Below are 25885 nucleotides of genomic sequence, written 5' to 3' on the forward strand. Positions count from 1 at the left end.
GAATGATTAGCGTCTTCTACTTAATCGAAGACACCTGTCATACAAATCTAGGTAAATTCCGGGTAAGTCACATCCTCAAAATTAGAAGCAAGTTGCTGACAAGAGGACCACAGGACACATCGACCAACATGGAACATGCCCGACTTCATATCGTGCAGGGCAATAGAATATTTCCAAGTGAGAGTATCATGCCGATTTTAAAGCTATCTAATGATTCCTACCAATCTGTATCGCTCGAAAACGTGTTATTTGGTAAATATTAACTTGATAGTCATCGGATTGAATTTAATGTGAAGAAGGGCGCATATCCATCAGAGTTATCAACTACATTTGTACATAATCGTGGGATTTGGGAGAGTTTATCTGTGTTTTCCAGATGACATGATTGGAGGATCCCCTATGTCTAATGTAGAGTTGGTAGACATGTGGCTTTTAAGTGCCTCCGAATTTATGGATGTAAAATAGGATTTCAGTTGGAAAAAAAACATAAGCCTATCCTACCAGAAAAAAAACTGAATTTCAACCATTTCTTGTCATTAGAAATAGTAATTCACGTGACATGCCAACTGGTGAATTTGATTTGCTCCATATGCTGATTTTCAAATTCCATTCAGTATCAAATCTACTCTAAAATACTGTTACATATACCAGGTATAAGCAATACATGTTTTGACATCAATAATTTTGATATATGTTCTTAAGCCGAAAATGTTTGCATTTCTCACCCATTACCGGTTTCATCTCGTTTTAGATAGTTCAATCCTCTAACCAGTTTTTGTTTGTACGAACCCCGTCTGGGGGACTGAAAACAACAGCAGACCAAAAATAGGAAATAATAAAACTGCATCATAAAACTTTCTTCATTTAAGGAGAGGTTTAAGTAACAGAAATAAAGATCTTATGGATAACTATCATACGAATAGATATAATTGATCTGAATATACAAACCACTAAACAAAACTACAGCTACACTAAAACACATCGCATGGGCGTGGGCTACCCGTCGATGATAACTATAATACTAAACTACATAATACAGAAAAAATGTTTATCTTACGATTCTCATATCTCGGTATTTATACACACCATTCCAGAACATACTGTGCAATTATTAGGATAACGCACACAATTTATTTATCAATATCAGGAAAATGTATTTCTCAGTTCATGAATCTACACACGGCTTTCGTAACATACTATTCAATAACTTACACACAATTGCAAAGGTAAACATCCCGAAGGAATAGTTCAGGAGGTAAATGTTTTTTACTTTTACTGTTAATAATCCAAAGAATGTCACAGTCTTATTTGATAATAATCCAAATGAATGTCACAGTTTAATTTTGGTAATAATCCAAGGAATGTCACAGTTTAATTTGATAATCCAGATGAATGTCACAGCTTAATCTAAATAATCCAGAGTCACAGTTTTCAATATTAATCCAAAGGAAAGTCACGGGAATGTCATAATTGTTACTTATTCCGCATTAAGTAGACATATCTTCAAGGTAACTTTGTGCGAGTTATTTGTTTATTGAGTTTCCTTCTCCGTCTAACACCTCCCGGTGATTCATATCCACTTTCGGGTTCTGTTTCTGACTCTTCATTAAACTTGTGTGGTTGGATACGATTTGATGTATTCCTCATTAGCCGCTCTGTATCGTCAAAATCACTACAAGTTGTTGTTTCTTCAGATACATTTGGCTTCGGTTTACCGATGTCGGGCAATTTTTGGTACTGGTTCCGTTCATCGGCAGTGTTTGACCCGTCATTGGCTACGAGCTTTTTACGATTTTGTGGGCTAGCGCTATGGAGTGTTCGGTAATACCTATTGTACCTGATGTTTTTCTCCGTTTCCCGACAAGGGGATCGGATGTTTTCTCTGGTACAGTTGGTTATCCGACTATCCCCTCTCCACTTAATCGTGTGTGCCCCGTGATTACCTCGTATGGGTCGTTTAACTGCTTCAGTATTGTACCCGTCACTGGTCACGAGCGTTTTACGGTTTTGTGGATTACGGAGTGTTCGGTTATACCTATCGTACCTGATGTTTTTCTCCGTTTCCCGACAAGGGGATCGGATGTTTTCTCTGGTACAGTTGGTTATCCGACTGTCCCCTCTCCAATTACCCGTGTTTGCCCGGCGATTACCTTGCATGGATCGTTTAACTGATTCGATCGGACCTAGACCCTCATGCCCGACCGGATGATTGTCCAAACTACAGTTAAACATGTCTCGCCGTGCACAACCATCACGTGCATGGTTCCTCCTCGGCATTTTCCTCGTACTCCACCTATTTCTGGGGAAACATGGACTGTGGGCTCTCCGTTCCGCGTCCGAATCAACGGACATAGCAGGTCTTATAGGAGACTTGTTATATCTCCGTAGTTCCCTCTCATGAATACGTAAGCATTCCTCGTGCGTAGCGTTGGTAACCGCCTCGGTTATACTTCTAGGTTTGGTTCTCCTAACCGCTAAGCGAAGCTCTACAGACTCACTACATTTATCTAGAAAAGCCTGGAGTGTATGTTCTTCCACTAGATCAGGTTTGTCCCGATAGGCTCGCCGGTATAAATCTTCCAGGGCTTGGCCAAAATCTCGAAGTGATTCTCCCTTATTCCGGCGTCGTAGTTTGGCTTCAGTCACATACATGTTTACACCTCGCTTCCCCCAGTCAGCTTGTAACAATAGTCTAAACAACGCCTCCGCGGTAATGAAGGGTTGTTTTAAATACACTGTAAGACAACTAGTATTCAATTAATGAACTATTAAATTGAAATATACTAGTAGGTCTGTCGACATTCTCATATGAAAACTAGTATACATTTCACAGTGAAAATTCACAATTACCTTGACACGACATCTTGCGATATACGTTGATTTCAATGAAAATTTACTTTGGAAGGCAGACACGTGTTTTAAATATCAAATTAATAATTTTGTGATTGCATTTGAAGTTAATTTCCCCGTATCTCCGTTCAAAAAGTGTTAAAATCGGCACTAATACGTGCGGTCAGCCTGATGCCGGAATTCCATTAAGAGTTCACCTTATTTTCGTAAACAACTGAAAACGATTGCTATATTCACGATGTATGCCGTTTTCGATAAAAAAAAGTTTGATAATTGTTTAAATCCTATGATTTTGTTTATTGAGTTGATCAGAGACGTGTAAAGCTTTCTATGTCTATGAGTTGACAATTTCACCGCAAACTAGCTGGACATGGGATCGTCACATGATCGTAACATTTTGACACAACGCGGCAAATAATTATGCTTTCGAAACTAAAAGTAAAGCATTTTTGTGCAAAATAAGGTAAATCATGACAATTTAAATAATTTGTTTTTCATCGTATTGAGTTACATTTCACTATTTTAATTATCACTATATCAATTTGTATAAATATCTTTCCGTATTTCCACATCAATTTATGGCTATTGATTATATTATTATAGGGCAGATCTCACTTTCTATTATGACACGTTAGAAAGATCTAATAAACAGCTTCATGATTATTATGATATATCGTTAATTATGATATTTTTTCTGTGGCAAATAGCATGTCATAATAAGCGGGTTCAACAGTATGTGTTAATTTTTAGCGTAATCAATAAAATAGAATAATGTATCAACAACCTTTTTATTGTTTTGATTCGGCAGAAAACAAGTACTGATCCATGAACAGAGATGGGAAACCAGATATTCAGGCAGGATACCAGGTCACTGTATAATGGTTTTCCGTCTGGAATACCATACGTTTTAGCTAAATTTTTATCCATAAACACATTTTAATCTTTCGGATATATCGAGATGATACGATGGAATCTTTGGGAAATAATGAGATACAATATAATCTTTGGGACATGATGAGATAATATACAAATATAGCATTTTAATGAGATCGATACATGGTTATATCAACCTAAGAAAAAAATATTAACCGAGGACGTAGTCCGAGGTCAATATTTTTTCTTTGGTCGATATAACCATGTATCGACCGAATTTTAAATGCTATAATTGATTTATTATTTTTCTTGATTTTGTGAAAAAAACTTTATATCTGGCGATATAGACTTAAACGTTAGTTCAAAGTAATTGTCATTTGGTTTCTAGATATCAATTCCAAAAAGATAAATGAAAAGACCAATATGAATTAGACAACAATATTCAATATGAAATTAATTGCTGCTTCTATAAGCCAACAATGTTTATTTCTTAAAAGTTTCCCTTTCCTGTCATACATCTCAAGATAAAAAGTTGACAGTGCGTCATCCAATTATACAGGAGAATATACCTCGAAATTTTCCTGCATGCTCCTGGCTGTACGGTATTGGCGAAAAAGCTTCACAGCTGTATTGGTAGCTCGCTTCGTGTTAACAGCGTCGGCATTTTCAAGAATATTGTTGATATCGTCTTCAGACAGATTGGGGAAAAGGTTGTCGTCTGCCATCTTTGATTGTTTGCACTCTATTCAGGTCGCTCAAACGCTTGTATCAATAACGTATCTACAAGATGCTTTCTAAAAATAACCGTGCAATATCGTTTTTTTATAAACTTTTTCGGAGACAGCGGTCAATATAGCTTTTTATAGGTGGTAGCGTGACCTCTTTTCAGCCAATCAGAAGTGGCAAAAAATCAAGAAAAATAATAATACATAGAGGATCTGTCATTCGTTTCCCTTCATATTAGATTTATGATACTCGTTTAGAATTTTTTATTTTTGCTCGCCAGAGGCTCGCAAAAATAAAAAATCTAATATGAAGGGAAACGAATGGAGGCTCGCAAAAATAAAAAATTCAAAACGAGTATCATAAATCTAATATGAAGGGAAACGAATGACAGATTCTTTTTATCATATGACGTTTTCTTTCATCGTTCCCCATCAAAAACTGATTTTCTCTTTTGCCTTGAATCGTTACATCTCAACCAAATCACCCGAACCTTCGAAGTAGGTCAATTATACCGACGAGAGAAGAAATAGTTCTAACACAACTGACTCTTGAAAAGGATTCATTTTATTAAATACACGTCTCAAAACAAAATTTCAGCATTTTTTCATTTAATCTATAATAGATAAATTGTCCTTGGTGTTTGAAACAATGAGGAAAATATTTTAGTTTGAAAGTTCATGAGCGACTGTTTTTGATGTGACGAAGCCGTGACGTCACTTGGCGCGATAATGGAGGCTTCGTTGTACAAATGTCTATTCGCTGTCGCTGTCGTACAGAACCATTGTACGGGGCCTTTTCACTGCTTTGTGTTTATCCTCGTCCTCGCGGGAGTTTATGGAGATGTGAAATGTTCCACCGTGAATATTCCCACTGAACATTGTGTTCAGACTGCCGTGAAAAGCGACTTTGGATGCCGTTTTGTTGGCAGTGTTGTTTGTTTTGACATTACACGTGTTTGTCGACGACAGTGTCAGCATGTCATTCTGAGTAACCGTTGAAGGCAAGTTGTAACAAACTACATTGCCGTTTTTCATGAGGATTTTATTAAATAATGTTATTATTTGTTTATTTGAAAAGAATCTAGACTAGATATGTCTCATCGGACAACGCAACCGCAATTTTCTATCGGAGTTGAAATATGTTACTAGGGGTCGTAAAATAGATGTTTGCCAGGCCTAATTTAACATCTTATAGTATAAATATAATTAAAAAACTTAGGATGTTTACATCTTGGATTTTATCTTTGATTGTACAATATGTTATGTTAATAGACCAATTTGTCGTTCAGTTGATTTTTTTTCAAAGTTTACAAGCACTAGTCGCCATTTTTACGAGTCGTAGTAAAAAGAAGTAGGTCGTTCCCACGCGTATGAATACAGTTCTCACGGAACCAGCCAATCAGCGTAGCGAAAGGTGTTATTACACTAGTGTCATAAAGAAAATTTATGTGATGGGTTTATGACACTGTATATAACGGTAGTCATATGATAAAATGGAATCATTGGGATATGATGTGATAATACAATGGAATCTTTAGGATATGATGAAATGATAAACAAAAACGTCTTTAATCAATTAAGACTATTTCTCCATGTAACAAATAAAAGAAAGTTGGAAGTATGAAATGAAATGAAATATTAAGAATATGTCAAATGTTATTATTTCATATAATACACAAATGGAGGATGTTTCTTACCTGATGGCGTCGTTGTTTCTAATTAACTTCCCAGTTTAGTTCCCAGTATCGTCGATCTGGTTGATATCGCTGTAGGGTATTTATAACTCGCATTGTTTACATGGTTCTAGGTACTCTATACATAAACAGATAGGTTTAACGGTATGCTACTTATTGTTGTATGATAATTGGATATTTGCCATTGGTGGCACTATTTAGGTAGATATATGAGAAAAACAATCAAACATTGCAAATACAAACATATGAAAGGGCCACAATTTCTCAATTGCATTTAAATCTTGATATTTGGGTTTTTTTTTCAATCTTAAACAATACAGTTATTCAACGACGATTGAATTGTTTATTCAACGACGATTGAATTGTTTATTCAACAACGATTGAATTGTTTATTGAACGAACATTGAATTGTTTGTTCAATGAAGTGTTCAATGACGAATGAATTGTTTATTCAACGAACATTGAATTGTTTGTTCAATGAATATTGAATTGTATATTCAACGACGAATGAATTGTTTATTCAACGGAGACTGAATTCAATGACGATTGAATAGTTTATATAACGACGATTGTTACACTTTTTTGTGTATAAAGGTACAATACAAGAAAAGTCACCAAAAGGACGGAGTGAATATCTTGAATTTCTGGTCTGTCTTTGTCTTGCCACTTTCAACAATAAATGAAAACGGTGTTTTTAAAATGCTTTAGACAAAAGGTAAAACAAAACCGGTCTAACTAAGGGTTATTTGCACATATTAGGAGTTTATTTTATGATTTTTAATGAACATCTACACATATTCTTTTGAAAATGCTAATAGCAACTCTTTCTGAATGAGCTAGTATTGATAATGATCATATTTTGTTTAATTGCAATCGGAAGTACACATTTATGTTTCGGTCAGTCTCATCCATCGGCAGAATGTGTAAATGTGTCTTATGCATTGGTTTATAAAGGCTTGGAATACGTAATAACGTGGGGGTTTTCGAGTTATTACATGTTTCGATTTACGTTATTACGATTTTTTCCGCATTATTGCGTGTTTCGATTAACGATATTACGTGTTTCGATTTACGATATTACGTGTTTCGATTAATGATATTACGTGTTTCGATTAACGATATTACATGTACGTGTTTCGATTAACGATATTACGTGTTTCGATTAACGATATTACGTGTTCTAATTGGCGTTACTACGTGTTTTAGCGCGTTATTAAGGTTTATGTAGATAAACCAAGTTTATGTTGACAAATCACCATTACACTAGGATTACCCTACTATACCGTAGTCAGTACAGTATTGATCACAACACACGTTAGCCATAAACATATATGTACATAGTACGCCACTATAAAACTTTACATATGCGGTGTTAGATTCATGTGCCTGGAGAAAAACATCCCATACCCATATTCACAGGAGATGTCTCGTCTTCACTGCATTCTTAACGGGGTTAAGCGACTACAGGTTAAGAAGACTAAACCAAGACACCCAATAACCTTTCACATTCTCGAGAAAATATGTAACTACTTGAGTAATAGTGTTCATGACCTTATGTTAGGAACAGTATGTACTGTAGCTTTCTTCGGATTTTTACGTTGTGGAGAGTTTACTGTATCGGGTTGTTTCGACCCGTCTATCCACTTGTGTATCAAAGACTTAGTGATAGTTAAGGACTGCGCCCTGTTAACACTGAAGAGGTCTAAAACCGACCCTTTCCGTCGTGGAGTTGTCATAAGACTGTTCAGTACCAACCACCCGGTATGTCCATATAACATATGTCGTAAATATATGGATCATAGAATGACTAAAAAGCCTATGCCTTCAGACCCCTTATTCGTGAATAATGAAGGACAAGTTCTTACCCGACCTATGTCCATAGCTATGCTAAAACATGTTCTGGAATGTGTGAATATCGATTCCAGTTCTTTCAATGGACATTCGTTCCGGATAGGCGCGGCGACATCAGCCTCCTCAGTTCACATGGAGGACCATATGATTAAGACACTTGGTAGGTGGTCGTCAGATGCCTACTGTAGGTATATCAGAACATCCATGGACACTATTAGAGCAGCCCAGAGGTCTTTGTGTGTACGCGTAGAATTGTGAAAATATTTTTGGTCCGGTACCAATCAGATTTCAGCTCATGGCACACATGAAAACTTCTAGCTTGAACTCGCTATTAATCAACACGTCTACTTGACATATATATATGTCCACTCTTGTTCAAACCATATTATTTTTACTATATATATATACCATACTCAATTTTGGGGCAACTCAGGTTCTTCCTACCAGTCATTCACCTAAGTTTTTGGCTTTCCTAAGTATTGATTGTTCGTTCAGGGGGAATATACAAACAATTAATACTTAAATTCCCCAAAATTTCACTATTCGAGTTAAGTGTTATTTAACCTATTGCTGTTTCAAGTCCAATCTTGTATATATCTGATCCTCTTCCGGCTCTTGTAGCGATCATGTTACACCGAGTTGAGGACGTAACTTCAGTCCTTCTCCTCTTCCGGCTCTTGATAGCACCGCTACACCGAGTTGAGGATGGCGTGACTAACCCATCTATTTCATTCGTGGGCATACCCCTATTCCGGCTCTTGTAGCAACACGTGTAGTCTACACCGAGTTGAGGCGTATAGATTCAAGATTTCTCTTCCGGCTCTTGCGGGCCTAGCACCATATACTAGCACCATATATGGTCTAGACATACAAACATTTGCCTACACCGAGTTGAGAACCATTGAATTTACCCTCTGCAGTGCAACCTTATTCCTCTTAACCATGACGTCATGACTCGCCTCATATTGTACTTGTCTTATCAAATTTTAACATGACACTTGTTAAGAGGAATGAGGCTAGCTAAGATGCATATAAGTGGGATTAGAACTGAGTTTGCCCCTTGTGCCAAAATAATTGGTTATTATTTTTGTATTATAACTTGTAACTGTATTATGATGTGATGTTTGATGTTAATAAACATGTTGCATATAACGTACATTTATGTTCTAGTGATTTGTCAAAAATAAATTACGTGTTTGCCTCGTTATTATACCTTTTTCTGCGTTATTACGCAAATAAACGGCTAAATTTCCATAATAACGTCTTTTTTCGCGTTATGACTTGTTTCAATCAACTATATTTTATCTTACTGACACTAATAGGCTTTCGTACAGAAGAGCATAACGATGATGAAAGGGATGAAAAATCTGTATGATGCGCTTTTAATATATTTATGGCTTGACTGTGTTAATTTTTTTAAATTTGTATTCCAAGAAAATGAGATTTTTTGTTTCTTATGTACAGCCCCTTTTCTTATTATATGGCACATTTTATGTGATTGTAAACTTTGTATGTATATATTGTGGTTCTCGCCGCATATTACCTTTTAAGATTTGTGTTTTGTCTCACATAAATGTCTATTGCAAATATCAATGATAAATGTCTATTGTATAAACCAATAATAAATGTCAATTGTAAAGATCAGTTATAAATGTCAATTGTATAGATCAATAATAAGTGTCTATTGTAAAGATCAATAATAAATGTCTATTGTAACGATCAATAATAAATGTATATTGTAAAGATCAATAATAAATGTATATTGTAAAGATCAATAATAAATGTATATTGTAAAGATCAATAATAAATGTATATTGTAAAGATCAATCATAAATGTATATTGTAAAGATCAATAATAAATGTATATTGTAAAGATCAGTTATAAATATCTATTGTGAAGATCAATAATAAGTGTCTATTGTAAAGATCAGTTATAAATGTCTATTGTAACTATCAATTATAGATGTTTATTGTTAAGATCAATAATAATTGTCTATTGTAAAGATCAACAATAAATGTCTATTGTAAAGATCAATAATAAGTGTCTATTGTAAAGATCAACAATAAATGTCAATTGTAAAGATCAATAATAAATGTCAATTGTAAAGATCAGTTATAAATATCTATTGTAAAGATCAGTTACAAATGTCAATTGTAAAGATCAGTTACAAATGTCAATTGTAAAGATCAATAATAAATGTATATTGTTAAGATCAATAATAAATGTTTATTGTAAAGATCAGTTATAAATGTCTATTGTAAAGATCAATAATAAATATCTGTTGTAAAGATCAATAATAAATGTATATTTTAAAGATCAATAATAAGTGTCTATTGTAAAGATCAGTTATAAATGTTTATTGTAAAGATCAATAATAAATGTCTATTGTAAAGATCAATGCTAAATGTCTATTGTAAAGATCAATAATAAGTGTCTATTGTAAAGATCAACAATAAATGTCTATTGCAAAGATCAATAATAAATGTCTATTGTAAAGATCAATAATAAATGTCTATTGTAAAGATCAGTTATAAATGTTTATTGTAAAGATCAGTTATAAATGTCAATTGTAAAGATCAACAATAAATGTCTATTGTAACGATGAATAATAAATGTCTATTGTAAAGATCAACAATAAATGTCTATTGTAACGATCAATAATAAATGTCTATTTATAGATCAATAATAAATGTCAATTGTAAAGATCAATAATAAATGTCTATTGTAAAGATCAATAATAAATGTCTATTGTAAAGATCAATAATAAATGTCAATTGTAAAGATCAATAATAAATGTCTATTGTAAAGATCAATAATAAGTGTCAATTGTAAAGATCAATAATAAGTGTCTATTGTAAAGATCAACAATAAATGTCAATTGTAAAGATCAATAATAAATGTCTATTGTAAAGATCAGTTATAAATATCTATTGTAAAGATCAGTTACAAATGTCAATTGTAAAGATCAGTTACAAATGTCAATTGTAAAGATCAATAATAAATGTATATTGTTAAGATCAATAATAAATGTTTATTGTAAAGATCAGTTATAAATGTCTATTGTAAAGATCAATAATAAATATCTGTTGTAAAGATCAATAATAAATGTATATTTTAAAGATCAATAATAAGTGTCTATTGTAAAGATCAGTTATAAATGTTTATTGTAAAGATCAATAATAAATGTCTATTGTAAAGATCAATGCTAAATGTCTATTGTAAAGATCAATAATAAGTGTCTATTGTAAAGATCAACAATAAATGTCTATTGCAAAGATCAATAATAAATGTCTATTGTAAAGATCAATAATAAATGTCTATTGTAAAGATCAGTTATAAATGTTTATTGTAAAGATCAGTTATAAATGTCAATTGTAAAGATCAACAATAAATGTCTATTGTAACGATCAATAATAAATGTCTATTGTAAAGATCAACAATAAATGTCTATTGTAACGATCAATAATAAATGTCTATTTATAGATCAATAATAAATGTCAATTGTAAAGATCAATAATAAATGTCTATTGTAAAGATCAATAATAAATGTCAATTGTAAAGATCAATAATAAATGTCTATTGTAAAGACCAATAATAAATGTCAATTGTAAAGATCAACAATAAATGTCTATTGTAAAGATCAGTTATAAATGTTTATTGTAAAGATCAGTTATAAATGTCTATTGTAAAGATCAATAATAAATGTCTATTGTAAAGATCAATAATAAAGGTCTTTTCATAAATCAATAATAAATTTGTATTGTAAATATCAATGAGAAATGTCTATTTATAGATCAGTAATAAATGTCAGTTGTAAAGATAAGTAATAAATGTATATTGTAAAGATCAGTAATAAATATCTATTGTTTAGATCAATAATAAATGTCTATTATCAAGATCATTAATAAAAGTATATTGTAAAGATCAGTTATTTAAGGATTAACATCAATTATTTTTTCTGTTATACAGTCATAACAGAAAAAACTGGAGTGTTCTCTAAATAAACCGCGAAGCGGTTTATGAAGAGAGTACACTCCAGTTTTTTATGTTATGACTGTATAACAGAAAAAAAATAATTTATGTTAATTCTTATAATTTAATTTCGTCTTATACACACCAAAATATTTCACTTTCTTTGGCGAACTCTTTTCTGTGATAAATTATTACGCAACGTCATCAACCAATCAAAAATGACGTTACATTTCGCAACGTCAACAATTTTGTTATGGAGGTATAACAAAATTATTTCAGCCAATGAAAATGCGTGTTTCATACAAAATTAAATTATAAATGTCTGTTGTAAAGACCAGTAATAAATGTATATTGTAAAGATCAGTTATAAATGTCTATTGTAAAGATCAATAATAAATGTCTATTGTAAAGATCAATAATAAATATCTATTGTAAAGATCAGTCATAAATGTCTATTGTAAAGATCAATTATAGATGTTTATTGTTAAGATCAATGCTAAATGTCTATTGTAAAGATCAGTTATACATATATATTGTAAAGATCAGTTATACATATATATTGTAAAGATCAACAATAAATGTCAATTGTAAAGATCAATAATAAATGTCTATTGTATAGATCAATGCTAAATGAAATCAACGCATTTAATTTTTTTGTAAAGTTTATTAGACAGAAAGAAACAGATTTATTTGTATTTTGTCACATATTTTGTGATGAAGTACAAGAAATTTTAAGTTTTTGACCATAATTGTTCAATTGATTTAAAATAATTCATCAATTCAAAATTAGATCATATTCCGGGCAAAGATGATTGTATATATAGCAGCTTCACACCACAATCTGATACAATATCTATGTTTTAGGGTTGTATACAGTCACGTGACCCCGAAACCGGATGTTGTCCAGAATCAGTTCTAGTGCTGTATATCCACGCAAGGGCTGCCCCCTGTCATGCCTGTGGTTCTGTTCCACGGATGATAGAAGCTGGAGGTTTTCTGGTCCACGACGGTACTGCCAGAGTCCTCGGAAATGTGTGTCTTACTAAGGTGAAAGGACCTTTACGCTTTGGACCGCCTCCTCTCCCATCGCTTTGATCAAAGTGACCTGGGACACAAATTTAAATAAAATTAAATGATATCAAAAATTCTAATCTCCGACAAAAAGCAATCACGATCGATAAGAAACAAGACTAAACGATTGTATATCCTCAAACAATAACAACTGTTACATAATTTCCGCTATTATCATACTCCAAGGGTTTTAGATTCTCTTTATTTATTCCCTTTATTTCAAGTGGATGACTAATTACAAACACCCAGATGAACTTCTGCCGTTCCTCGTTCGTCCTTATATAAGCGATAATTTTTAGGACTCTGTCCGTATTTTTTTTCGATCATTGGTGTTGATTAGATATATTTCTGTGGTTACCATTTTATGCAATTTTATGACAAGCAGTGTATAGGCTGTCGGCGATGTAGCATCTTTAAATAACACAATGTACCAAGTGTGTTGTACTATCTCGCTCTCTATTTTGAAGATTAACTTGAATGCTTTTGATGTTATCATCTACATTTGCATTTCCCCATCGACACAATGCTAAGAGGCAGTTGCCACCATACGCCTATAAATGTAGCATGTCATTTGCCCACCATACATCTTGCTGCCATATCGACAATAACAACATTAAAACCACTGTTAATTGCTTAAATGAAACAATGACACAAAATATATCTTTTGGAGTTGATAAACACGTCGGTTTTATTTTTATTTGTTTGCTTTATTTTATTTACTAGCTGATTCCTAGAATATTGCGAAACTCTATTAGCCAATCACAATCAACGTAACATAGACGTTATTGTTATGTTGTTGAATGACAAATTACGCTTTTAGGAGTTTTAGCCGATAGAAACGTTTGTTTTAAGCAGTATTTATTTATAGTTTTATAGTTAAATATAGTATAGTACTTACGGACAAGTTTTCATCCTTTGCAAACCTTTTCTTGATTTCGTTTCCCAAATCTCCCTGTGGTGCTCTCACCTGAACCAACTCGCCATTGTCGTTCATCAGGGACATGTAGCCATATTCATCCCTACTCACATCTACCACCTAAACGAAAGACACATAACAATGTAAGATCTACTTATACAACATACATTAAACAATACTCTAATATACCTACAAATATAATGTACAATCGAACATCTTTATTTCGAAGTCAATCGAGCCGTGAAAAAAGACTTCGATATTTCCCGAGTATTCGAGGTTCATGTAACTGAGTATATATCAAACAGTAGTTTTACTGTCGGAACTGAATTTTAACTTCGGGTTAAGCAGAAATTATCAGAGTTGGAAATAATGAAGTTTGACTGATTTCCCAATGATATTCTGTCACAATAACAGAGATACATCAGATAAGTCGACTTGTAATTCCTGACAGTTCATTATTGGGATATACGACTCACCTGTAGATCACCACTGGGACATTCATTACTGGGACACATGACTCACCTGTAGATCACCACAGGGACATCCTTTATTGGGATATATGACTCACCTGTAGATCACCACTGGGACATTCATTACTGGGACACATGACTCACCTGTAGATCACCACTGGGACATTCATTACTGGGACACATGACTCACCTGTAGATTATTACAGGGACATTCATTACTGGGACACATGACTCACCTGTAGATCACCACAGGGACATTCTGTATTGGGATATATGACTCACCTGTAGATCACCACAGGGACATTCTGTATTGGGACACACGACTCACCTGTAGATCACCACAGGGACATTCATTACTGGGATATATGACTCACCTGTAGATCACCACAGGGACATTCTTTATTGGGATATATGACTCACCTGTAGATCACCACAGGGACATTCATTACTGGGATATACGACTCACCTGTAGATGACCACAGGGACATTCTTTATTGGGATATACGACTCACCTGTAGATCACCACAGGGACATTCTTTATTGGGATATACGACTCACCTGTAGATCACCACAGGGACATTCTTTATTGGGATATACGACTCACCTGTAGATCACCACAGGGACATTCTTTATTTGGGACACATGACTCACCTGTAGATCACCACAGGGACATTCTTTATTGGGATATATGACTCACCTGTAGATCACCACAGGGACATTCATTACTGGGATATACGACTCACCTGTAGATCACCACAGGGACAGTTCATTATTGGGATATATGACTCACCTGTAGATCATCACAGGGACAGTTCATTATTGGGATATATGACTCACCTGTAGATCATCACAGAGACATTCTTTATTGGGATATACGACTCACCTGTAGATCACCACAGGGACAGTTCATTATTGGGATATATGACTCACCTGTAGATCACCACAGGGACATTTTTTATTGGGATATACGACTCACCTGTAGATCACCACAGGGACAGTTCATTATTGGGATATATGACTCACCTGTAGATCACCACAGGGACATTTTTTATTGGGATATACGACTCACCTGTAGATCACCACAGGGACAGTTCATTATTGGCATATATGACTCACCTGTAGATCACCACAGGGACATCCTTTATTGGGATATATGACTCACCTGTAGATCACCACAGGAACATTTTTATTGGGATATACGACTCACCTGTAGATCACCACAGGGACATTCTTTATTGGGACACATGACTCACCTGTAGATCACCACAGGGACATTCATTATTGGGATATATGACTCACCTGTAGATCACCACAGGGACATTCTTTATTGGGACACATGACTCACCTGTAGATCACCACAGGGACATTCATTATTGGGATATATGACTCACCTGTAGATCACCACAGGGACATTCATTACAGGGACATTCATTATTGGGATATACGACTCACCTGTAGATCACCACAGGGACATTCTTTATTGGGACACATGACTCACCTGTAGATCACCACAGGGACATTCATTACTGGGACATTCATTATTGGGATATACGACTCACCTGTAGATCACCACAGGGACATTCTTTATTGGGATATATGACTCACCTGTAGATCACCACAGGGACATTTTTTATTGGGATATACGACTCACCTGTAGATCACCACAGGGACAGTTCATTATTGGGATATATGACTCACCTGTAGATCACCACAGGGACATCCTTTATTGGGATATACGACTCACCTGTAGATCACCACAGGGACATTCTTTATTGGGACACATGACTCACCTGTAGATCATCACAGAGACATTCTGTATTGGGACACACGACTCACCTGTAGATCACCACTGGGACATTCATTATTGGGATATATGACTCACCTGTAGATAACCACAGGGACATTCATTATTGGGATATACGACTCACCTGTAGATCACCACAGGGACATTTTTTTATTGGGATATATGACTCACCTGTAGATCACCACAGGGACATTCATTACTGGGATATATGACTCACCTGTAGATCACCACAGGGACATTCTTTATTGGGATATATGACTCACCTGTAGATCACCACAGGGACATTCTTTATTGGGATATACGGCTCACCTGTAGATCACCACAGGGACATTCTTTATTGGGATATACGACTCACCTGTAGATCACCACAGGGACAGTTCATTATTGGGACACATGACTCACCTGTAGATCACTACAGGGACATTTTTTATTGGGATATACGGCTCACCTGTAGATCACCACAGGGACATTCATTACTGGGACACATGACTTACCTGAAGATCATGTCTGCTCACCACGGGGACATTCATGTTGTGGGTGGAGGGGCATATGTCCTCATACTTCTTCTGGGTGAAAATATCAATTCCTGTCAAGTGTACCTGTGTAGAGAAGCAGTTTTCATACAGAAAACAAGTCAAGCACAAGCACTTCATCATAGTTTTACTTCGGAGTGTCGACATTTTTTAATTTGAGAAGCAGACTTTTTACTAATTTTATTTATTTATTCAGTTATTTATTTATTCTTTCATTCATTCAATTATTCATGTATTTATTTTGTTTATTTATTCTCACCTTCTCGTCTTGGAATTTATATATAATTATAAAAAAACATTTTTGGTTTATTATTTTTGGTTTATTTTGTTTAACGTCTGTATAACAGCCAGTGTCATTTAAGGACGTGCCAGGAGGTGGAGGAAATACATATATTTTTTTACATTCACATTTGCGTGTCGGTAATTCTTCCCATTTTATTTGCGTGTTCACACTCACCTTGGCATGTCCATGTTTCCCAGTTTTAGAAGTGGCCATCTCCACTATTTTACATGGATGCTCCTTGATGACGACATATCCATTTTTCCTGAGAGCGGAGCACTGTTGGGGAAAGGTCGTGGACGATCCAGAGTCACCCGCACTAAACTCTGTGTCTTCCATGACGTCATTCTGCTGCCTGAGACAAACAAAACATAAAATCTAGTGATTTTCTGGTTTATTATTGTTGGTTTATTTTGTTTAACGTTTTATTAACAGTCAGGGTCATTTAAGGACGTGCCAGGTTTTGGTGTGGAGAAAGCCGAAGTACCCGGAGAAAAACCACCGGTCTACGGTCAGTACCAGGCAACTGCCCCACGTGGTTGCGAACTCGCGACCTAGAGGTGGAGGGCTAGTGATAAAGTGTCGGGACTAATTAAACAGTTGTGATCATTTGCAATCGATCGTTGTAATGTGTGCACTTATTAAAACTTGAGGTTTTTAAAGTAAAACCAATTTTCATGAGGTAATACTTACCATAACTTTAGTATGCATATTCATCACTTACACCCATCTTTGTATCCCCAAAAAACAAGATTCAAAAATCCCGCCCTCCCTACCGTCACGTGACCTGTATCTTAATGATTACGCAACAGAGTGATCTCCCATCCTCAAAAACCTTTATGGAGCCACATGGGCAGCCAGGATAATGAGTTAAGGGGAGGAATAAAAGGGTGGGACTCCATAAAGTTATGGTAAGTATTACCTCATGAAAATTGGTTTTACTTTAAAAACCTCAATTTCATTTCAGTAATAATTACCATAACTTTAGTATGCGAATTCGTCTTACCGTAGTGGAGACTCGAAGCCAGGCAGCCCATAACGACGGCACAGCAACCCAGACGCAACTCCAGGTAGGTAGGGAGATAAATAGGTTCAAGAACCCCCCAATTTTAGCCGACAATGATTAAAAAATGGCAACTACCTCCGCGTATGCAGAGCAGGTGTACCATTGTGATGCCTGATCGCATGATAAATTAAAAAACCCTACAGATTACTGTGGAGGCACAGCCACAGACTGTGCCACCACCACCGGACCAAGAGAGTACAACCCATCTGAATGCGAAGCCAATGACCGGAGATAAAAATCTGTAAAGGTATTCTGCCCACGCCAGAAGGCAGCGGACATGACATCCTGAAAGGAGGAGCCATTGAGAAGAGCCCATGATGTAGCAAGGGCCCTAACCTCATGAGCTCTCACCTTGTAACGAGCCTGAACCTGATCATCAGAATGGTCATAAGCAAACTTGATAACCTGACAGATCCATCTGGAAATGGACTGGGAGGAGATCACCTGCTGACCCTGCTTGATGGACAAGAAAAGCCGGGATCGAGTACCCCGACCCCCTTGGTTTTCTCAAGGTAAAACCTAAGTGCCCGACAGGGACAGAGCAGTTTATCCCGCTCCACAGAACCCATTGAGCCCTGCAAGGAAGGGATCTTGATAGGCTCAGGCAAGAAACCAGGAACCTGATTCTTAGCCAAAAAGGCAGGATCAGTGAGAAGGGTCACGGCAGAAAAGTTCCTAGCCCAACGGAGGCAAGAGGGGTGAGAGGACAAAGCATGGATCTCACTTCTCCTACGACCAGAAGCCAAGGCGATGAGGAACACCACCTTGAAAGTAAGAAACTTCAAGGTGGCCGACTCCAAAGGCTCATAAGGAGCACGCGTCAGAGAATCGAGCACCAGAGCCAGATTCCATTGAGGAGCCAACTGCCGTATTCTAGGTCTGTCCAACCCTAATCCCCTAATCAGGGCAGATAGCGAAGAGGATGAGCTCACCTCTGATCTACCCTGAAAGGAAAGCACACTGGCTATCGCCGTACGATGACCAGCAATTGTGCCCGGGGCAAGATTGCGATCTCTGAACAACCAAAGCAGAAAATCAGCAATCAGTTGTACAGATGCCTTGACCGGATCAACCTTCCTGCCGACACACCAATCACAGAAAATCTTCCATCTTGATTGGTAGACGGCAGAAGAGGAAGACCTAATCGATCGAGCGATGCGAGCTGACACGTCTCTAGAAAAGCCCGCCTGAGCGAGGCCTCCTGAGATAGCCTCCACGCGTGAAGGTGGAGTATCTCTGGACGAGAGTGCATCGTCCTGGACCGAGGCTGGCGAAGGAGATTCGTTCTGAGTGGGAGAATCAGAGGATCTTCCACCAGAAACGACAAAAGCTCCGGAAACCAAGGTTGCCTCGGCCACAGGGGTGCTATCAGGAGCAGGGAGCAATGATGCTTCCGAAACTTCTGCAACACCCTGCCCACCAAATTGAAGGGGGGGAATGCATAAGCATGCATCCCCTCCCAGTCCAGAGATAGAGCGTCCACGGCCCAAGCCCTCGGATCTGGAACCGGAGAGACAAACGTTGGCAACTGATTGTTCAGGGATGTGGCGAACAGATCTATGTGAGGTCTGTCCCACACCTGACAGACTCCCTCGAAAATCGAAGGATTCAGTTGCCATTCCGTCAACACCGGTTGGCGGCGCCTGGACAGAGTATCCGCCAACACATTCAATCTGCCCGGAAGATGCTTGACAAGGATAGTTAATTGCATCTCCTGGCACAGAAGAAGAACACGGATAGCGAGGGCACACAGGATGTGGGACCTGGTACCCCCCTGCCTCTCCAGATACGCGACAACTGTTGAGTTGTCCGTAGCCAAACAAATCACCTTGGATTGCAAGATCCCCCGAAGAGACTGCAATGCCAATAGAACAGACCTCATCTCGAGCACGTTGATGTGCTCGGAGAGCTGTTCCCCAGACCACTCCCCCGACCGGCAATGCCCGTCGAGGTACGCCCCCCAACCCGTCATGGAAGCATCCGTGAACAGGGTCATAGTGGGAACGGGCTTGGACAAAGGAACCCCACGGAGAACGTTGTCCTGAAGGGTCCACCAACGGGCAAACTCCTTGACCGACTGGTCCAGAGGAATCCAAGCTTCCCAGTCCCTTGACGAAGGGACCCAATTGCCAAGAAGGAACATCTGGAGAGGTCTGATGTGAAGTCTCCCCAAGGGGACCACATCTGCCAGGGAGTTGAGAAATCCCAGGAAACTGAGAAACCAACGCACCTGGACCCGAGACCAGCCGATGAAAGTCAGGGCGAGATCCCTGGCTTTCTCGAACTTCTCCATTGGTGGAAGGGCAATGCCCTGAACCGTGTTGAAACGGTTTCCCAGGAAAACGAAATCCTGAGATGGGGTCACCTCCGACTTCTCCCTGGATGGAATGAAACCGACCTTTAGGAAGAGTTTCAGGACCAATCGGGTGTCCTGCAACAAGGATCTCCTCACTAGGTGAAGCATGAGGGAATCGTCGAAATAGATGTGAACATCTATTCCCCGAGAATGCAGGAATCCCACGACCACCTGCAGCAGCTTGGTAAACACCAAAGGTGCAGTCGTGAGCCCGAATGGCATGGCCCGGAACTGAAAGACCTTCCCGTTGCAAGTGAACCGGAGGAACTTCCGTGCCGACTTCTTGATGGGGATGTGGAAGTAGGCATCCTTCAAATCTATTGAAGTGGCCCACATTCCATCTCTCACGGAGGCGATTATGCCCCGAGGAGTCTCCATCTTGAAGTGAGGAGAATCTACGTGCCTGTTGAAGGCACTTAGATCTATGATCGGGCGCCACGCCCCGGACTTTTTCCGTACCAGAAACATTCTGGAATAGAAGCCGGGGGTGCACTCCGCCAAAGGTACCTCCTCGACCGCGCCCTTGACAAGCATGGTCCTTACTTCCTCCTGGAGAGCCAAGGCCTTTCCTGGATCCCCGGGAGGAGGAAAAAAGATTGGCCTTGACGCTAACGGCGGATCCCGCAAAAGCGGAATGCCTAGCCCCTCCTTGACCACAGACAAGGCCCAAGCGTCCTCCGTGATCTCCCTCCACTCTGGGAGGAAGGCGGATAGACGTCCCCCCACAGGAAGATCTGGCCGTGGCAGATCGAGCCCTTGCCAAGCAAGAGAGTCGTCTGGCAAGCCTGATCCTAATCCTGCGAGAGACGGACCGGAATCTGAAACGGGAGGACTGCACTCCTCCCGTACAAACTCCTCGTCTGAAAGGACCAAGGAGGGTAGAAGAGAGTCAGGAACTCTTCTTCTTACCCCCAGGAGGGTTCTTCCCTTTCTTACCTTTCCCTTTGTTGCCCTTGAAGGAAGGCTTCGCCTTTGGCTGAGCAAAAGTTTGCGTAGCCGAAGGTTTTGCCTTCTTCTTAGGAGGCGCTGACCCCTGCGAGGTGCGGGCCTTCTCAGCCTGAATCCTCTTCACCAAAAGTGCTGAGGCGACTGAGTCCTCCTTCAAATCCTTCTGAACAGAAGGAATGGACCCTCCAAAAAGAGTGGACCCAGAGAAGGGGGCAGTCAACAACCGGGAGCGGTAAGGTTCATCGACCGGGCGGTTTTTCAAAACTGAAAAACGCCTAGCCAACAAGACATTGACCAGCAAAGACACCTGCAAGGCTGCCAGAGCTCTCAATGCCCCGTTCAGGGCAGAGGTCATCCTGTCCTGGATGTCGGCCTGTTCTGTCTCGGAAATCCGACCCTCAGGCACATCGGAAACCCTATACAGACAAACTGTCAGAAAGTCTATATATGACAGAATCTGGATGGAAAGACGCAGCAGTCTCTCCATCTTGTGGTGCTCTTTAGATCCAAACACCACCTGATCCACTGACTTACCGGGCCAAGCCGCCAGCTCTCTCGATTCCAGTCTAGCTGGTTGAGAAACAAGCAGGCCATCATGTGTGGCATAGTCAGAGGGATGAACCTCAGACAGGTCACCAACACTGAGCTGCAACCCAGCAAACCCAGGCGTACGGGTTGAAGACGAATTCTTCTCCAGAACCCGTGACTGGGCAGTGGCCAGAGCTGAAGACACAATAGTGCCTTCTGGCAGAGAGCGGTCCGACTGGGCGGATGCTCTAGGAGCCACCAAGGAACCCAAAAGGGGTGGTGGACTCCGGGATAGATGACGCAGAAGGAGGTGGGCAAACCTTCTCCCCGAGAATCCGGGAAACGTCGGCCCTAAGGGCCCGCATACCGGACAAGACGTGCTGGGCCTCAGCCTCAGCAGCCTCAGGGTCACCCTCATCCTGGGAATCCCCACCTAGAGGATCGTCATCAGACGACCCGGACAGACCAGCGTCTATGTCCGAGCACCCAGGAGAGAGATGAACGACATCCTCCTCATCTGCCATACCCGCGTCCTCACAGTCCATAGCCTCCACACTAGCGGGACATGAAGTCTCGACTGCATGGAACGGGCCAGCCATAGGAACCAATTCAGGAGAATCCTGAAGGGGCTCCACAAAACGGCGTTTAGGTGCAGATCGCCTAACAACCGTGGCTGCAGGCTTAGACTTAGAAGTCACAGCCCTGCCCTTGGACCCGGAGACAAACGAGTCCGCACGCGAGGCAGAAGTCCTAAAGGTGCGGCAAACCTTCTTAGGACCGGCCACAGTGGCCCCCGAAGAAGCAGAGCGCTGGAGGGGGTCAGCGGAACTGCCAAAACGTCTCCGTGAGGGGGAGACCAAACCCCAAGGGTTCCAAGCAGGAAAAGCCATAGGGTTAAAACCATATCCCTGAGGAAATGGAAAAGGTCCCGCGGGTTGGGAGTGACCCCAGAACTGGTCAAACTGACCCGCCTGAGACTGGGGCTGGCCACCCAGTCCGAAAGACATGGGTGGACCACCACTCCCACCAGGTGGAAACCCGGACATGTGCGGGCTAGGCCCGCAACTGCCGGGATGCTGACGATACCCAAAACCATCCGCAGGCTGATTTGGGTGGCCCAAGGATGGTTGCCCGCAGGCAACCCTATACCCTGAACCAGAGGGAAACGGCGCCTGGAACCCAGTCGCCTGTCCAGCAAAACACTCCCGTGGGAGAACACCCCCTGGGAAACCCGAACCAGCACACTCCGGGCTGGACCTAATAGGACCAGGGCCGGGTAACTGGCCAGGATGAAAAGCCGGACCAGAATTGATGCAGGAATAAGACAGCTGCGCATCCCTTACCCCAGTGGAAGTGGACAATCCCGCAAGAAAATCCGTAACCCCTGGACCTGAACTCGGAGGAACAGGCCCTGCATCAAAACTGCCCCCATCGACAACACCACCTGGATTGCCGAGATCACTGACCAAACCAGTGACCGGCGGCTGAAATTCCCTACCCAAAGGCAAGCTCGAAAGCTTACGGGAATTGTCAGCCAATTCGACCCTGGGCAGAGTTAAACCAGGGTCGGGATGTCCCTCCCCTACTCCAGGGAGTTCCTGAATGGGAAGGACCACCCTCCCGTCACGAGAAGAACCCGACGACACGGGAGCTCCCGAGATAGGAACAACAGAGTTGACAACCGACTCAGAGCCGGGAGCAACATTCTTAACATGCTTCCCTCTCTTGCCGGAAGATAAAGACGAATCCTTCCTACGGGAAGAAGAGGGTCGCCCAGGTGCTAGAGAAACCCCGTCATGAGGTTCGTCCTGAGTAGTAACGCACGGCAAATCCTCATGACCGGAACGATCAAGGGAACATATCTCATTAGAATCCCGTTCTCCGTAGAGATAGGAACGCTCATGAGACGAACCCCGTCGTAGTCCCGAGCGAGACATACTACCTACTAGCACACGACGTTTGTATTCAAAACACAACAAACACGTAAAAAACAAACTAAAACATACAACGTACGTAAACAAGAATGAACTTTACATGCAGTGTAAAACAGGTACGATGTCAAAAAACAACAACGAAAAACTGCTACAAACGGCCGAACAAAGACCGGCGATTTACAAACGACAGCGACTGCAAAACAATGGCGGACCACGTGGTACACCGCCCGCACACGTGGAATGTAAACACCGGCCGAAAACGGCACAAAACAAAAATATGTATATACAAAATGTATGTAACTCAACACAAAAGGGGAGATGGGCAAAAAGCAAACAAGCGTTGCCAAAATTTGACCAAATAGTCAAAACAAACAGCTAAATAACAATGTCGGGATATCCACAAACTATGAGCCGTCAGCTATCAGCAAGCGCCATAAAGGAAAGAGGATGGGAGATCACTCTGTTGCGTAATCATTAAGATACAGGTCACGTGACGGTAGGGAGGGCGGGATTTTTGAATCTTGTTTTTTGGGGATACAAAGATAGGTGTAAGTGATGAATATGCATACTAAAGTTATGGTAATTATTACTGAAATGAAAATATACTATAATCGATTTTTGAATCAAAATTGTTACGATATGGAAATGTTTTTCTGAAACCCGAACTCATAAGCTAGGCTTAAAAATACCAGTCTGAACAAGAGGCCGAGAGGGCCTGTATCGCTCACATGGTTTATTTGATTAAACATCAAAATTATGTTTATGAATCATTTGCTAATAGCTTTATTTGTTGATGTATGATTTTGTTATTATCGGCCCCATTGTTTATATAAATTTGAATCCCAGCCTCCTTGGGATGCTAACAAAGAAAAATCAATGTCGTACACTGCTTAGTTCCAGAAAAGAAGTCATTAATATCAATATTGCCAAATGGACCCCTTTTGGCCCCGTCCCTTAGGCACTCAGGGGGTCAGCCCCACCATTTGTACAATTTTGAACCCCTACCCCATAAGGATGATACCAGTCAAATATGACAGATATTCATTGCTTACATCCAGAAAACTAATTCTTTACAGCAATTTAGCCAAATTGACCCCTTTTGGCACTACCCCTCAGGCTCCCAGGGGGTCAGTCCCAACATTTATACTATTTTGAATCCCCACCCCATAACAATGCTAACAGACAAATATGAGTGATACCCATTGTTTAGTTTCAAAAAAGAGGCTGTCTATATAACCCCTTTCGGTCCCGCCCCTCAGGCCCAAGGGGGTCAGCCCTCACTATTTCTACAATTTTGAATCCTTACCCCATAAGAATGCTACCAGTCAAATATGAGCGATATTCGTTGTTAAGTTTCAGAGAAGAAGTCGTTTACACCAATTTTGCCAAATTGACCCCTTTGGCCCCCGCCCCTCAGGCCCCCAGGGGGTCAGCCCCGCCATTTGTACAATTTTGAATCCCTACCCCATAAGGATGCTACCAGTCAAATAGGAGCGATATCCATTGTTAAGTTTCAGAGAAGAAGTCGTTTACATCAATTTAGCCAAATTGACACCTTTTGGCCCCGCCCCTCAGCCCCCTGGGGGGTCAGCTCCGCCATTTGTACAATTTTGAATCCCTACCTCATAAGGATGCTACCAGTCAAATATGAGCGATATCCATTGTTAAGTTTCAGAGAAGAAGTCATTAATCAAGTTAGCCAAATTGACACCTTTTGGCCCCGCCCCTCAGCCCCCTGGGGGGTCAGCCCCGCCATTTGTACAATTTTGAATCCCTACCCCATAAGGATGCTACCAGTCAAATATGAGCGATATCCATTGTTAAGTTTCAGAGAAGAAGTCGTTTACATCAATTTAGCCAAATTGACACCTTTTGGCCCCACCCCTCAGCCCCCTGGGGGGTCAGCCCCGCCATTTGTACAATTTTGAATCCCTACCCCATAAGGATGCTACCAGTCAAATAGGAGCGATATCCATTGTTAAGTTATCAATTTAGCAAATTGACACTCAGCCC

The 25885-nt window shown here is 39.8% G+C and overlaps 1 protein-coding gene across 1 annotated transcript in view; it reads right to left on the reverse strand.

Moving 5' to 3' along the window:
* Positions 1–12702: 12702 nt before the first annotated feature.
* The window catches only part of LOC117344883 (eukaryotic translation initiation factor 5A-1-like), a 14457-nt gene continuing 1274 nt past the window's right edge, over positions 12703–25885 (reverse strand). The window contains exons 2-5 of the mRNA XM_033907750.1: positions 17218–17395; positions 16722–16826; positions 13936–14073; positions 12703–13071 (exon numbers count right to left, since the gene is read on the reverse strand). Coding sequence (XP_033763641.1) covers positions 13009–13071; positions 13936–14073; positions 16722–16826; positions 17218–17395 — 484 coding nt within the window. The 3' untranslated portion in view covers positions 12703–13008. The remainder of the gene's footprint in view (positions 13072–13935; positions 14074–16721; positions 16827–17217; positions 17396–25885) is intronic.

The sequence above is a fragment of the Pecten maximus genome, chromosome 16 (assembly GCF_902652985.1).
Source record: "Pecten maximus chromosome 16, xPecMax1.1, whole genome shotgun sequence".
Lineage (NCBI taxonomy): Eukaryota > Metazoa > Mollusca > Bivalvia > Pectinida > Pectinidae > Pecten > Pecten maximus.